Source organism: Eimeria acervulina, genomic scaffold (genome assembly GCF_000499425.1).
Source record: "Eimeria acervulina Houghton genomic scaffold, Eah_scaff769, whole genome shotgun sequence".
Classification (NCBI taxonomy): Eukaryota; Apicomplexa; class Conoidasida; order Eucoccidiorida; family Eimeriidae; genus Eimeria; species Eimeria acervulina.
In genome coordinates, this window is record NW_013547155.1 from 791 (window position 1) to 16,572 (window position 15,782).

Here is a 15,782-nt window from a genome sequence, read left to right on the forward strand (position 1 = left end):
AATGCAGAGGTTAGAAGTCTTATACTTCTTTTCTCTCTTTTATCTTTGTTTTTCTGTCTTTGTTTGTCTCTTACATTCACTCTTCTTTATTTCTTCACTTCGTTTGTTTGTTTGGTTGGTTGGTTGTTTTATTTTTATATCTTCTTTTCTGTATTTGTCTGTCTGCTTTTGCTGGCTCTGCGGGCTTCGTTCTTTGCTTCTTCTTTTCGTTTTACCTATTATTATTATAATTATAATTATTATTATCTATTGTTATTATTATTATTATCTATTGTTATTATTATTATTATCTATTGTTATTATTATTATTATTATCTATTGTTATTATTATTATTTCTACTTATTATTATTATTTCAAGATTTCCTTTTTAGTTTTGTTTGTTTTGTTCATTTGCATGTTTAGGCGTTGTCGTTAGCTCGCTCTTCTTCGATGACTCTTCTTCGTTTATTACCTCTGTCTATTCTGCGCGATGCCTTCTTTAGAACAACAAATGCAGCAGCAGCAGCAAAGCTGCGTTCGCTGGTAGCAGCATCAAAGCAAACCAACAGCAGCAGCAGCAGCAGCAGCAGCAGCAGAAGAGCAGCAGTAACAGCAGCAGCAGCAGCAGAGCTGCAAGAGAAAGGAGAACAAATCAGAAGAGCAGCAGCAAGAACTCTCACTCCGATTAAACGTATTTTACAAATGCCGATTAATGCACTTTATAAATTCAACCCCACAAAATATATGCCGCTGGGATCGGGATCGGGATCGTGTGGGGTGATGGGATCGGGATCGTGTGGGGTGACGGGATCAACGTAAGACACAAAGAGAATAAGATAAAGGAGATATCTCTTTTTAAATTGTTTCTTTCTTGTTATTTGCTGTTCTTTCTGCTGACTTTGCTTGCACATGTTTTATTTGTTTTAGTGTTGTCTATTTTATTTTATTTGTTTTATTTTTTGTTTTATTTTATTTTATTTTATTTTATTTTTGTTTTATTTTTTCTGTTATATTTTTTTGCGTCGAATTGTACAACATCCTGCTGCATGCATTTTATTTTTCTGAATTTGTTTTTATTTGTTTTTATTTGTTTTTATTTGTTTTTATTTGTTTTATTTGTTTTTATTATCTTTGCGTATTGTATTAATTAAGATTAATACATCCCAGTTGCGTTGCTGCTGTTGTTTCTGCTGCAGTGCATCAGAGGCCTCCACACAGCAGCAGCAGCAGCAGCAGGAGCAGCAGGAGCAGCAGCAGAGCATTGGTGCTGCTGCATTAATTGGGGGCTTGAGTTCGTCCTTTTCAGGTTTTGCTGCTTCTCCCTTAGACTCAGCAAAATCATTTGCTGCTCGACGCATGCAAAAAGAAGCAAATAACTGCAACTATACCGGTATGCACACAAACCCTAAACCCTAAACCCTAAACCCTAACAACCACAGCGAAACCAAAGAAAGACAGCATAGAGAGCCTGCATGCATTCAATTAAATTTTTCTTTTAAATAAGCAGTTCTTCTGTCCCTTACACGAATTCTATTATATATATACATATATTTATATTTAATCTGTTTTTAATTTTTATATACACATACTTATGTGTATATATTTATATATATTTGTGTTTATGTTTCTTAGGTATACTTGGGGCTGGACGAGCGCTGCTGCATGCAGCACAAGAAGAAGGATTAAGAGGGTTATTTGCTGCTGCTCCGGTGCGGGTTATTTTAGGGGGCTGTTGCGGTGCTGCTGCTGCTGCATTTAACATTAAATGCATGCATGCACTGAAGAGATTGCGTGCTGCTGCAGATGCTGCTGCTGCTGCTGCAGCAGCAGCAGCAGCAGAAAAGGGTGCTGCTGCTAAACCCTTTACAGCAGCAGCAGCATAAACCCATTTTTGTTTTTAATTTATTTATTTTACTTTCTATTTTTTTTTCTCTCTTTTTCTCTTCTAAACGCTAAACCCTTGAAACTCTAAATCTTATATACAGCAAACCCTCTAAACCCTAAACCCTAAACACGAGATAAGTACTGCATGCGCAGCTTACGAACAGACTGTACTCTAAACCCTAAACCCTAATATTTGTCTTCTAGAGACTAAAGAGAAGAGGAAAGGATAAACAAAACAGCGATAAAGAGACCTCCGGTGTACATACACCTGAGACTTCATCAATATAATTTTGTTTGCTTTTAATATGCAAATATATTCAATTGCTTTATGCAAACAAAATACAATAAAAATGTTTAATTTATTTGTTTCTTGCTTTGTTTTTTTGCTGTTTTATTTAATACAACTCAGGCGTTTAAATATCGATTATACAAACAAATAAAAAGAATAAAAAGAAATACTTGTTGCTGTCCCCTTAACCGCACTCCTTCCCTTCCCTTATGTTTACTTTAGGGTTTAGGGTTTAGGGTTTAGGGTTTAGGGTTCAATACGGTTAAGGGTCTGTAAAATAGGGTTTCGAATTTCGAGTAGAACTTATCATTTATCTCTCTAGGGTTTAGGGTTTAGGGTTTAGGGTTTAGGGTTTAGGGTTTATTTGAGTTCAGCGTTTGTAGCTTCAAGGTGATTAATACTTTTTTGCAGCTTCCGATTAGCAAAACACACTGCTCTCTGCTCTTCATTTATATCGATGGAGACAATGCTAGGGCGGAGGCCTCGAGTCTCTTCAGAGCTCTAAGAAATAAAACACACACAATAAATACTCTTTTATTACTAGGGTTTAGGGCTTAGGGTTTAGGGTTTAGAAATAAAACACACACAATAAATACTCTTTTATTACTAGGGTTTAGGGTTTAGGGTTTAGGGTTTAGGGTTTTTTATTTCTATTTTTTTATTTTTATTTTCATTGGTTTTATTTGCAATGGTGTTATCAGTGAAGGTAGTAAAATATAATCGAATAAATAAAATAATAAATAAATAATTTATATATATATATATATGCATGAACAAATAATAAATAAATAAACAAATAAACAGACAAGTAGAGGAGGTCGCTGGCATATATAATATATATATGTAAATATGTATAAATAAATAAATAATATATACAATATATATATTATATTATAGGCGTAAATATACATATATATATATATATATATATTTATTTATTTGTATTTACGTATATATATTGAGGTGTATATACACTGAGAACGGAGTACTTGTGCAGAGAGGACGAAAATATATAAAAATATCTACGATATATAAAACATAATATAAAATAATATAATATACTATAACACAATATAATATAATATAATATAACATAATATATTAATAAAATAACATAATAAAATAAAATAAAATAATAACTAAATAACAAAATATGATAATATAATACAATATAACTTATAATAACATAATATAACATAACATAATATACTATACTATAATATAACATAATATACTATACTATACTATACTATAATATAATATAATATAATATAATATAATATAATATAATACCCCTAGGATTTCTCGTCTTTGTTTGTCGATTTTTTCTTCGAGTTTTTCTTTCAGTCGAATTAACTCCGACCTCCGCTGCTTTTCTGCTTCTCGCCTATACACAAATATAAATATAATATAATTAAACAAACACAAATATATATATATATATATATAATAAAACATAATATAATGTAATATAATATAACATATTATAATATAATAATATAATAGTAAAATACCCCTAGGATTTCTCGTCTTTGATATATGTTTATATGCACATATATATGTAAATATATATATCTATATTATATATATGTATAAATATATATATATATATATATATCTGAATATATGTATTGTATATATGTATGTACAACAACTTGAAAAGCCGAAACCCTAAACCCTAAACCCTAAACCCTAAAGAACATGCTGGAGCTCCTCTGTATTTACAGAGATGAACAGCAGCAAAGCAAAGAAAAAACATTTTAGGGTTCTATAAACAAAAGGATAATTAAAAAACAATCGTATCTTTTGTAGCAAGCTGTTGCTTTCTCTCTTCTTCTTTCGGCATTATCCTTCTAGGGTTTAGGGTTTAGGGTTTAGGAAGGCTAACCTGAGTCCCTCCTCCCTCATGGCTTGAAGCCGCTCTTCTTCCGTTTGTTTGTTCACCTCCACCGGCATGCTGCTGCTGCTGCTGCTGCTGCTGCTGCTGGAAGAGGCGCTTAAGAGGGAAGCTTGCTGCTGCTTGAGTTGCTGCATTTGCTGCAGCTTTGCTGCCTTCAAACGAATTGCTGCAGGCGGAAGCAGATCATCAGACACCCGAAAGGGAGAAGGCTCGCTCCCAGCTCCAACCAAACTAGGACCGTACACTCGCTTGCTGCTGCTGCTGCTGCTGCTGCTGCTGTCGTTGTGGCTGCTGCTGTTGTTGTTGTCATTGTGGCTGCTGCTGCTGTTGCTGTTGTTATTGTGGCTGCTGCTGCTGCCATTGTTGCTTCTGCTGCTGCTGCTATTGCTGCTGCTGCTGCTGCTGCTGCTTCTGCTGCTGCTGCTGTGGGGTTGCGAGGTGTCTAGGGAGACAGCAGAAGAAGGGAGAGGAGATGTTGATGCATGCGGTCTGTCTCTTTGTCTTTCTCTGCTGCTGTGTCTTTCTCTGTTTTTGTCTTTGCTGCTGCTGCTGCTGCTGCTGCTGCTGCTGCTGCGGCTGGTTTCTCTGCTGCTGCGTTTGCTGCTGCTGTCTTCGGCTATCCTTGATTTCTTCTGTCTGCTGCTTTCGCTGCTGTACTCCGCGCGGGTGCTTGGAGATCTCTCTCTCTTTATTTGTTTTTCTTTCTTTATCTTCTCGATATCTTCTTTGCTGCGCCTGTACTCCCCCTCACTCTCGCTGCTGCTGCTGCTGCTGCTGCTGCTGCTGCTTACTTTGCTGCGTTTGTGCTTTGTGTGTTTGTGGCGCCTGTCTTTCTTCTTCTTCTTCTTCTGCTTCTTTAGAGCTTTCTTCAACTTCTTACGCTCTGCAGCAGCAGCAGCAGCTGCTGCTGCTGCTGCTGCTTCTGCTGCTGCAGGTGCTGCAGCTGGTTGCGCCCTCTTCTGCAGCTGCAGCAGAGGATTTGACTCCTGAACAGCCACACACCGCCAAACCCTAAACCCTAAACCCTAAACCCTAAGACCCTAAGACCCTAAAAACTAAACCCTGCCCGCGACCCGTGGCAAGCTCAGGTAGCGGAAAGGAAAAAAATTTCATCCGGTGTTGCTGCTGCTGTTGGTGCTTCTGCTGCTGCTGCTGCTGCTGCTGCTGCTGCTGCATCTGCTGCTGCTGCTGCACCTGTGCGATTTGCTGCGCCATCTCCGCGTGTTTAATTAACAGCAGCGGATCCTCTCGCAGTTTCCTAAGGCGGTCTTGTGTAGGCAGCAACACTGCAGGAGCCTCTGCAGCGCAGCAGCAGCAACAGCAGCAGCAGCAGCAAACAGCAGCAGCAAACAAAAGCAAGCAGAGTAATAAGAACGACAATGTAAATAATAATAATGATGATAAACCAACAACAATAATAATATGATAATGATAATGATAATAACAACAGTACGAAATATATATATTAATATTAGTAAATTAATAACAGGAATAGCAACAGCAACAAAAGTAATAATAATAATAAAAATAATAATAATAATAATAATGATAACAATGATAATAATAACAATAATAACGATAATAATAACAATAACAATAACAATAACAATAACAATAACAATAATAATAATAATAATAATAATAATAGTAATAATATAAAAGTTAGCGGATGCCTTACTTAGCGAAGACTCTCCTACTCTTTTTTCTATCGATTCATCTGCTGCTGGAGCGACGTTTGGTATCGGCTTCCCCAGAAGAAAGGCCTCCTATGAAGACAAATAAACAAATAAATAAACAAACGAACAGTCAGCTGTACATACACTGCTTCACTTCAGCAACAGTTGCAACGCCAGACAAATCTCCTATCGGCACCGCTGCTGCTGCTGCTGTTCCTGCTGCTGCTGCTGCTGCTGCTGCTAACCCGCTCTTGTTCTTTTGCCTCTGCGCTGTTTTTCGGGTCCTCATAAAGCCACTCCAAACCTGCAGCAGCAACTTGTGCCTGAGTCTTCGTCAGCAAACCCGCTTGTGCCTGTACACCGCAGCAAATAAATCTGTTTAAATTAAACATTTCGTTCTGATGCAGCGTCTCCTACTGTGGTTATTGAATTCGGCTGCTGCTGCTGCTTCTGCTGCTGCTTCTGCTGCTGCTTCTGCTGCTGCTTCTGCTGCTTCTGCTGCTGCTTGTGCATTCGCGGTAATGCTGCTCAAGGCAGGGTGGAGGCCCCTTCCTTACTTGCAGCTGTCTCATTTCTAAGTGGGCCCTTTGTCTTTGGAGCTCCGCCAGGCGGCTGTGCTCCTCTGATGACATCTTCCCTTCTGCTTCATTCTGGTTTTGCTGCATTTGCTGCTGCGCCGTTTGGTTTGCGGCTTCCACCGCCTTCCTCAACTGAAAGGGCAACATGGTGGCGTCTAGAGAGAGAAAACAGGAATAAACTAGTCCTCACAGCTACAAAATGGAGCTTTCCAGTGCCATGCTGAGGTGTACGTACACCTCAACCGTCGGCAGAACTTGAAAAAGTTCTGAAACGTGAATTTACTTGAAATTTTTTTCTGCAATCATTGTTGCCTTTTTGGCAATTATACACAAAAAGAAGTCATTTAAATCAAGAAATCCCTCTTTTTTTACTCAAGTTCCGGCTTTTAGTGTTAAATACTGAAAATCTGAATTGAATCGATCGGCTTGCAACGGCCTCCACTGGAGCCCCCTCTCTATCTGCTTCCCTTTTTCCTAAGGGAAATCGTCATTATAAATCATGAAAGACATAAAGAAGTAATAAAAAACCAAAGTTTCGACGAGTATTTGCAAGATTCACAAGATCCATCACCCTTTGCATGCAGCCCCGGAACCTCCCTCACCACCGCTTTCTTGTTATGCTCTCCTCGGCGTTTTAAAGGCGCGTTTCTCGTTCAGTCCCTCTTATTTGTCTTTATTCACTGGTGGTATTTCATTGAGCTCAGTCATATAACTCAAACTTCCCCGCGGCATCAGCAAATGGGGCCTTCATACAGATACACCTGAAGGCGGGAGTCGCGGTTTCCGTGGCAACTGCCGCTATAGGAGGCCAAATGTTTGGTGGTACATCTTCTGAAACTGCAGGGGAACCTGAAGAACAAGAACAAGAAGTGACTTGTGTTTCTGTTTCCTCTGCTGCACCCGCCCCTGTACATACACCCCTAGCAGAAGCTGTTCTACTGCATGCAGAACCAACAGCTGTCGAAGACTGCACAGCAGCAGCACTCCAGGAGGTCTTGACGCTGCAGCTTCAGGCAGAGGCCGAGGTGGAAGATGACGCAGAGGCTCTGCTCTCCGCCGATGCATGCGATGCTTCTGGAGGCTTTTGTTTAGAACCGGAGGAGGAGCAGCAGCAGCATCAGGAGCAGCAGCAGCAGCAGCAGCAGCATCAGGGGGAGGAGGAGCAGCAGGAGCATAAGGTGGAGGGATATCAAACCGACGAGGGATTACCTGAAGCAGCGAAGAAACAGCTGGAGTCTACTGCTGCCTTTGATGCTGCTTCTGAGCCAATACAGCAGCCTCAGCCTCCGGCAGCGCAGCAGCAGCAACAGGAGCAGCGGGAGCATCCGCAGCAGGAGCAGCAGAAATGCGTTTCTGCAGATATATCTTCATCTTCAGGAGGGTCTGAGAGCAACGAACTGGCTGCATTGCTGGATGATGATGGTTTGTTTGGTGGTGTTGGGGTGTATAGACAGTCAGGCAGCAGCGCAGCAGCGTCAACAGCCTCCAGTCTTAACTCGTGTCAGTACAGCTCGTTGCTGTCTGGGGGTGCTCAGGGAATAGGAGGGGGCCCTGCCTTTGCTGCTGCTGAAGGGCCTTCTTGGTGCTCGCAGCAGCAAGCAGCAGCAGCGTACTGCCTCAAGGAGCAGCTGCTACGTGAGGAAGCAGCAGCAGGAAGGCTGCAGGTGCGGCAGCAGCCTAACCCTCACGGTGTTTCTTTTAAACCCATGAGGCTATATTCAATTAAAGAAGTAGAACAGCTGGCTATCAAAGTTTGGGGGTCTTTAGAGGCGGTGAACATCGAGAAAGAACGCAGAATTGAAGAGAGATGGCAGCGAAAGAAAAAAACAAAGATAGAAATAACTGCATATCAAGAACAACAACAAAAACAAACAAAAAAATCCAGAAAGAAAGAAACAGAAACAGTTGCAGCTGAAACAAAAAGAAGATTGCTGTCCGTACACCCCGTACTCACCACCTCCGCTGAGGCACAATGGGAAGAGATATAAATATGATAGCGTGCTGCTGCTGCTGTTGCTGCTGCTGCTGCTGCCCTGAGGCAGCAACTACTTTCCGCTATGGGTTGAGGTGTATGTACAGCGCATCTCCAATGCTGAGGTGTATGTACAGCGCATCTCCAATGCAGATCGGCGAGTGGTCGAAATGCATTCAGATTTTTGGTGTTTTTAAGAACAGGACTCTATACTTCTTGTTCAAAAAAAATTCCTCTATCACAAGAAATGTTTCTTGCACGTATTATGCATGCATGCATCTATACCTTAAAATTATAACGCATTAGGGTAAAACCGTTACTACTAATTACACTGTTAGTTTTCTCCTTCTGGGGGTTGGGGTTAGCTTGTATGAATCTCTGTGCCGAGCGGGGTTTTAAAGCGCTTATTTCATTCAGTACGCATCATAAACAATCAACGCAGATATACTTAATGAATTTATCATTTAATGCAAACTGAAACTGCAAATAATTTTTCTAAACATTTCGGTGGTTCGTGCAGGCGGGCGACACTAATGAAGTATTTCTTTGCCTTCTTTGGAAGTATAATATGGAAGTGTGTGAAGTGTATGTAAAATTATACCTTGATTTGTCTTTTTTTAGAACAAATAAGCATGAAATACCCCGCTGTTGCTCGCTGATCATGTGTGTGCCGTTGAGGCGTTATTGCGGTGTACGCACACCTGAGAATGCCGACCCCCAATTATTACTCCTCAAAGATATTCAGTTATGATCTTCCCACATTTTTATTTGATTTATATCACGGAATAATTTTTTATTTTTTACAAACGCATTTTATTGCAGTTTTCATCTTCCAATTGGGAGGATCGGCGCTCGGTGGCGGAGCGTGGTGGCTGTTTGTGTGAACTGCGTTTCCTCCTTAAGCATAATTTTTTATAAATTTTGATTTATATTTTTAGGTTTTTTATTGAAATTGCCTTTTGAACATGTATCAACGCATTTAACTTTAAAGCAGACGAAAGCTGCACCTGCAGCGTCGGCAGCAGCAGCAGCAGCTGCTCTCGAGTGAGCCGAGGGATGATAATGCTGAAGGTATTGATGAATCTTTTCTTCTTTTTTGTTTGTTTGTTGGTGAGTTTTGAGTTTCAAGCATTAATTAGCTTTTATTTGTAGGGTTTTGTTTGATCTTGCATGCACAACAAACCCTCCCTCCGACAAGAAGAGGAATGAAAGGACCAGTGGAACACAGCGGGGGCATCGCCTTCCTTCTTTGTATTCATTCATCAGGCTTCAGCCTTCTTTCTTCGTTTGCATTATGATTATTTCTTCTTTTTTGAGTTCGTTTCTCCTCTAGCTAAAGCCGCAATAAACAGCCATGCAGAACCCCCAGGCCCCCCGCCGCTGCCGCTGTTCTTCCGTGCACCGCTTCTGTGCATGCAGCGAACATGATTCTGATTCTTCTTGTGTAGAAGCAGCAGTAGCTGCATGCAGAGCAGCAGCTCATAGAGCAGAAGGGAAGAAGCAGCGGCCTTCTCTCTCTGTAGCAGCAATTCAATGTGATTTGCTGCCAGAGGAGGCCCCCCCAACGCCTAAAGAAGTGGTAGAAGAGCCTGCACCTCTTCAAGAGAAGCCTGTGAAAGGCGAGTTAAATATACAGGGAAATGTGCTGCTAGCAACAGACTGGGATCTAGTAGATGATGATGTTAGGTTTGAGCATTACCCTCTGCTTTCTCTCGAATGCTGCGGCGCACATCAGCATCGGCAGCACAAGTTCTGGCATCTGCAGCAGCAGCAGCAGCAGCAGATGCCACACCTGCAGCACCTGCAGCAGCTGCAGCAGCTGCAGCAGCAGCAGCAGCGCAGCAGAAGGCTGCCTCGGCGCTTGCTGAGGGCTCAAGAAGAAGCACTGAGGCAGCAACGGCTGCAGCGTATACCCAAGCATAGAGAAGCTTTCCCTGTGTTAGAACGAGAAGCAAATCCAGAGGTGCATATACTCCTGAAAAACAGAGTACGAAAGACGTATGATCATGCACATTCGCTGCCTCTGCATACAGACGACAGCTATCTGCGGCTGCATGCAACACGGCAGCCGAAGTCTAAGCTGCTGCAGCAGCAGCTGCAGCAGCAGCAGCAGCAGAAGCAGCAGCACACAGTAAATACCTCAAGAAAATATGATATTAAAACCTGCTGCACTCTCACAACTCCTCAAAACCTGCTGCTAGACGGCCCTGTTTGCTGCTGCCCCCGGGTCATCCCAAAGCCTTCCTGCTGCAGCCCAGGTTGTTGTGCTGCTGCCCCCCTTTGGAGTGTACGTACACCCCACGTTGTTGACCCGAATTACCCAGATCCTTGTCGTGTTGCTGCTGCTGCTGCTGCTGCTGCTTCCACGCCAACAGCAGCAGCAGGAGAAGCAGCGCCTGCAGCAGGAACTGCAGCAACACCAGCACCAGCAGCAGCAGCAGCAGCAGCACCAGCAGCAGCACCTTTCTGTGTCTCTCTTTCAAGCAGCCCCTCTTCACCGCAGTTCAGACTTCCTCCTCTACTCTACTCTCCGTCTGCTTCTCCTCAATACCCCGTGCATGCAACTCTCTATGCGGGGGCCCCTTGGGGGGCCCCTGTAGCGGGGGCCCCTATGGCTGCTAGCTTTCCTTTGCCTCCCTTGCAGTGCGGTGGTATATTTTGAATAACAATCGTCTGCTCACTTCTAGGTGCTGCTGCTGTTGCTGCTGTTGCTGTTGCTGCTGCTGCAGCTGCTGTGCTGCGTGGAGCGTCAGCTTTCTTTGCAAAAGCAGTTTTTCGTAGGGCTAGGGTTTGGGGTTCTAAACCCTATACCCTAAACCCTAAACCCTTAAGCCTTAAATTCTCGGGTCATATCTAATATTTGAACCCTAAACCCTCAGATATTATTTCTTAATTCTAAACCCTAAACCCTCGAATCAAATCTAATGAATGAACCCTAAACCCTAAACCCTTGCCAGTTTAGATTATACGCAGACCTTCGGTGTTTATGCGAGTAAGTTGCTGCCGCGCTGCTCTTTGCAGAGAAATAAAAGATATTTTACTTTTAAATATTATTTACGGTGTTGCTGCAAGCAAAATAAGAGGTTTTTTTCTTGTTTTATTCCTCCATGTTGTTGCAAGCTGCAGCAGCAAGCAGTGAGATTGTAAGAGAATCTGCAGAATAATCACCAAAAGTATGTCTTTAAAAACACTGAGGGAAAGTTAAAGTGTTTATTTTTGAGAAGAAATCAAAAGAATTGCAATATTTTAATTCGTTTCTACTCCGCTGTACATCCTCTGCCTCCTTCATAGCAAGACGGCTCCCCCCCCCCCTGAATATACTCACAAAGTAAATTCTCTCTGTTTACCTTTTGCATTATTTCGTATTTTATTTTAATTATTTGTTTCATTATCCTTTGATCGCCTCACAGCCTCAAATTTTCTAAGTATGTTCCGTTCCCTTGCACTCATCTCTAGCGCTGTCTGGGGGTATGGCTGCGCATGTGGGTCGGGTTTATTTCGAGGTTTCTTCATGAAAACCAATAAAAAGAAGTCAATTTATTTATGAAAAACAAAAAACTGCAGCTTTTCATTTATTGTAAGGTCTTGAGACGCGTGGGTGGCTGTGTGCAGCTGTAGGGAGGAAGCGTTCAAGTTTTTTATGGTGAAGTGCTTGTTCTTGTCTGTGTGTATTTTCTTTGAGTTTTCATGAATAAAATGCCGGTAAATTGTTAAATAAAAGGATTTCCTGTTAAATTCAATCATTCTCCGCGAGGATTTCTGAAGAAAACCTTGCACATGCTGTTGCCCCACCACTCGCAAGCCCCTGACGGCTGCGGTATTCCTACCTTGTTTATGCTGTAAATTCATGTTTAAATTGAAAGACAAAGCGTCTTTGAATATTCCTGTTGAATATTCCTTTTAATTCTGCGTGTATTGCGCTGGTTACCGCCCTAGAGAGCTCTTTTTAGGGCTCTTGCGGTCGTGGCTGGTACGGTGTATGCATCTGATTGCATATCACTGGTGTTTGAATGCTCTCCGAGATTGAATAAAACAACAAAAGTTTGTTTTCTTTTTATTTTGTTTTTATTTCGCTTATTTTACCCCCGACGGACCCATCAGAAAGCTGTATGGGGCCCTTTATACCTACACAATAGAGAAGCATATCCCTTGTTTGAAGCGGCGAGAGCATTTCGTTCTGCCTTTCTTTGCATGCACGATGGCTGCCCCTTCTCCTGCCTCTGTTCCTGCTGGGTTTACAGCATTGCAAAGCCCTGGAGAGGGGGGTGGTAAGCAGTGTGAAGCAGGCTCTGATAATGCACGTTCTGGTGCTGCTGGAGGGCTGTTGCAGCAGCCGAAGTGGATGGGAAGCGGCAGCTACTCCAGCACAGCGCTACCTGTAGCTTCACAAGGAGCTAGCAGGGAGGCTTTGGGAAGCAGCAGCAGCAACAAGAGCAGCAACGGCAGCAGCAAGAGAGGTAGCGAAGATGGTGCAGATATTGCGGTATCTGTATTACCCCCAGAGGAAGCTATAGAGTGCCCGCAGAAGCCTCCTATATACATGATGTTTGTTTTATTAGGGTGTACATCATTGATCTGCTGGAACTTCGTTATTCAAACACTTCCCTTTATCTTATTGCAGAAGCTGCGTCGCCCTGAGCTGAATAATCTATTCTTAGGTCTCTACCAAGTTGCGAACTTATTTATGCAGCTTGTTCTGATGAGGCTATCGAGGCCTATCCCTTTATTAGTTGTCTTTGCTTCTGTAGGAAGTGGGGTCTTAGGGTTATGTTTAGCAGCAGCAGTCGCAGTAATGCCTCAAGCGGACCCTGATGGGAGCATACAAATGTCTGCACATCTTACAAAAGAAGATGCTGCTGATCAGACTCCTTTAAACACTATTCAGATTACTTTTCTTGCTGTTGTTCTCGTCATCAACATCTTCATGGGCTGCTGTCAAGGCCTTATTCAAGGGGTTGGATATACACTTGCCTCTCAGATCAGACCTGGATATGTTGCTGCTGTCTCACTCGGTAAGCGCTGCTGCTCTTGTTTGTGCTGCTGCTGCTGCTGTTGTTTGTGCTGCTGCTGCTCTTGTTTGTGCTGCTGCTGCTGTTGTTTGTGCTGCTGCAGCTAGTGCTGCTGCTGCTGTTAGTGTTGCCGGTGCGGGGTCTCCCCTTTTGTTGCTGTATTTGCTGCTGCTGCTAGTGCTGCTGCTGCACATACATGTATGACTATATATATATATATATATGAAGATGAAAGGGTAAGGATTTGTGTTTGTTGTTGTTGCGAATGCAGGTCAGGGCTCAGCGGGTTTGCTGGTGTTTGCTTTGTCTACATTAGTTTGCTTTTTATTATTTGATGTAGATACAGCAGGAGGGCTTCAGGGTTTCTGCTTCTTTAGTTTTAGTATTGTTGCAGCAACAGCTTTCTTATTTGCTATATTCTTCTTCTTCCGCTTGAAGACAGCAGAAATAGCAGCAAATATAGCCAGGGTCGCACATTCACAAAGGAGAGGTGCATCTGCTTCTGATAAGAGATTAGACTATCCTTTGAAAGCAAGAAGATCGCATGCTTGGGGGTTTCAGCTGTGGGGAGGTGCAGCACGGCAGCAGCAGCAGCAGCAGCAGCAGCTTGAGGAGCTTGAGCAGCAGCAGCAGCAGCAGCAAACGCAGCTGGAATGTGCAACCAGTACAACGGCCGCCGCTGCAGCAGCAGCAGCAGCAGCAGGTGATAGCAGCAGCAAACTATGGTTGCGTGTACTACAGCGAAGCTGGAGAGAGCTGCTGCTTGCATTCTTTCATTTCAGTTATACTTATCATCTGTATCCGAGTGTAGGCCCCTTAGGCTGGAGATACTCCTGGACGTTTCCTAATCAAATTGTTGTTTTATACGGTGTCTGGTTCCTGTGCGAAACAATAGGAAGAGCGTCACCGGATTTAGTGTGGGTGAAGGGGTTTAAGTGGTTGAGACCTTCGCGAAAGATGTATGCGCCTATAAGCTTGAGTACTTTATTATTTATTGCACCCTTCTTATTAGGGTATATCGAGCAGCCTATTACTTTCTTTACAAATCCTATCTGGTACTTGTTTGTAATGGCTTCATTTGCTTTTGCTCATGGATGGATCGGTACACTTGCATTCTTTTATGCATGCAATGCTGTACATACACCTGAAGAAAGAAACTTCGCAGGGCCTCTTACTGTTCTTTCTGTAGGCTTCGGCTGTGTTGTAGGCTTCCTTACATCCCTTGCTTACTAAAAACCCTAAACCCTAAACCCTAACATATATATATATATATATATATATATATGAGCATTCCATACATGTACAGCACGCCCGGTTGCGAGGCAATCTTCTTCTTTTTCTTTCTTCTTATAATATAATATTATTCTATATTCTATATTATATATTCTATATATATTATATATATTAAATTCTTATTTAATTATATTATTATTCTCATGTCCTTATTCTCGTTTTTAAAGAGGCGTTCCGATTGACTCCGTCTTAATGCAAAGACGATGAGTTTAAAAAAAATAAATTAATTAAATAAAATAATAAAATATAAATAAAATAAAATATAAATAAATTATATATTCAATAATGTGCAATATATAATTAAATTCTTATTCAGAAAAAAATATTTTACAGGGGAGTTTTAATAAAATAATAAAATAATAAAATAAATATTAAATAAATATATAAAAAATATTATTCTTTATTAGTATATAAATATATAAATATATAAATATATAAATATATATATTATATATATATATATATGAGGCGAGCACTCTATTCTTTTTGTTTGTCTGCCTCAAAGAAGGGAAGCTAAAGGAGCAGCGAGTGTCGCTGTCTTATTCTTTTCTTTTCTTTTTCTTTTATCTTTTATATTTAACTCTATCAACATTCAATAATTCGAAGTCTTTGCTTCGTTTATTTACTTTAGCTCTTCTACTACTTCACTCATATCCACCTCTGCTGCTGCTGCCAGCAGCAGCAGCAGCAGCAGGGGTAGCAGCAGCAGCAGCAGAGATAGCAGAAGCAGCAACAGTAGCAGAGGCAGCAGCAACAGAACAGAACAAGCAGCAGTAGCAGCAGCACCCATCGTAGCAGAATGAAGCAGCAGCAGCTGGTGCTGCTTCTGCTGCTTGCTGCTGTTTATTCATTTGTTGTTTACCTTGTCATGAATATGTATATATTTATTATGCATACATATGCACATAGTATGTAAAAATATAAAAAGATAAATAAATATATATATATATACATATATATATATATATGACCTAGACAACATATGCAACAAAAATATTTTTCTTCGTATTAAGAATTGAATAAATTTACATGCGATATTTCTATTGACAAGCATCTACACTATATATATATATATATATATATATGAACGTATAATGCATGTATAATGCATGTATATATATGTTTATATATACATGCATACATATATATATATATATATATATGTATATGTATATTTACATATATATATATGTATATTTAC

General features: G+C 41.2%; 4 protein-coding genes across 4 annotated transcripts; 3 read left to right on the forward strand and 1 right to left on the reverse strand.

The window, feature by feature from the left end:
* Positions 1–2,513: 2,513 nt before the first annotated feature.
* Positions 2,514–6,454, reverse strand: EAH_00048540 (hypothetical protein, conserved; the record flags this gene model as incomplete). The annotated part of the gene is made up of 7 exons (XM_013391397.1): positions 2,514–2,654; positions 3,447–3,540; positions 4,042–5,039; positions 5,248–5,351; positions 5,732–5,819; positions 5,975–6,082; positions 6,287–6,454. The coding sequence occupies 7 exons, from the start codon at positions 6,452–6,454 to the stop codon at positions 2,514–2,516; spliced, it is 1,701 nt and encodes a 566-aa protein (XP_013246851.1).
* Positions 6,455–7,119: 665 nt separating this feature from the next.
* EAH_00048550 (hypothetical protein) lies at positions 7,120–8,295 on the forward strand (the record flags this gene model as incomplete). Its single annotated transcript, XM_013391398.1, has 1 exon — positions 7,120–8,295. One exon carries the CDS (start codon positions 7,120–7,122, stop codon positions 8,293–8,295), a length of 1,176 nt encoding a protein of 391 aa, XP_013246852.1.
* A 1,338-nt stretch (positions 8,296–9,633) lies between these two features.
* On the forward strand, positions 9,634–10,941 carry EAH_00048560 (hypothetical protein, conserved; the record flags this gene model as incomplete). Its single annotated transcript, XM_013391399.1, has 1 exon — positions 9,634–10,941. The coding sequence occupies one exon, from the start codon at positions 9,634–9,636 to the stop codon at positions 10,939–10,941; it is 1,308 nt and encodes a 435-aa protein (XP_013246853.1).
* Positions 10,942–12,477: 1,536 nt separating this feature from the next.
* EAH_00048570 (hypothetical protein, conserved) lies at positions 12,478–14,521 on the forward strand (the record flags this gene model as incomplete). The annotated part of the gene is made up of 3 exons (XM_013391400.1): positions 12,478–12,762; positions 12,901–13,291; positions 13,683–14,521. The coding sequence occupies 3 exons, from the start codon at positions 12,478–12,480 to the stop codon at positions 14,519–14,521; spliced, it is 1,515 nt and encodes a 504-aa protein (XP_013246854.1).
* Positions 14,522–15,782: the final 1,261 nt, after the last annotated feature.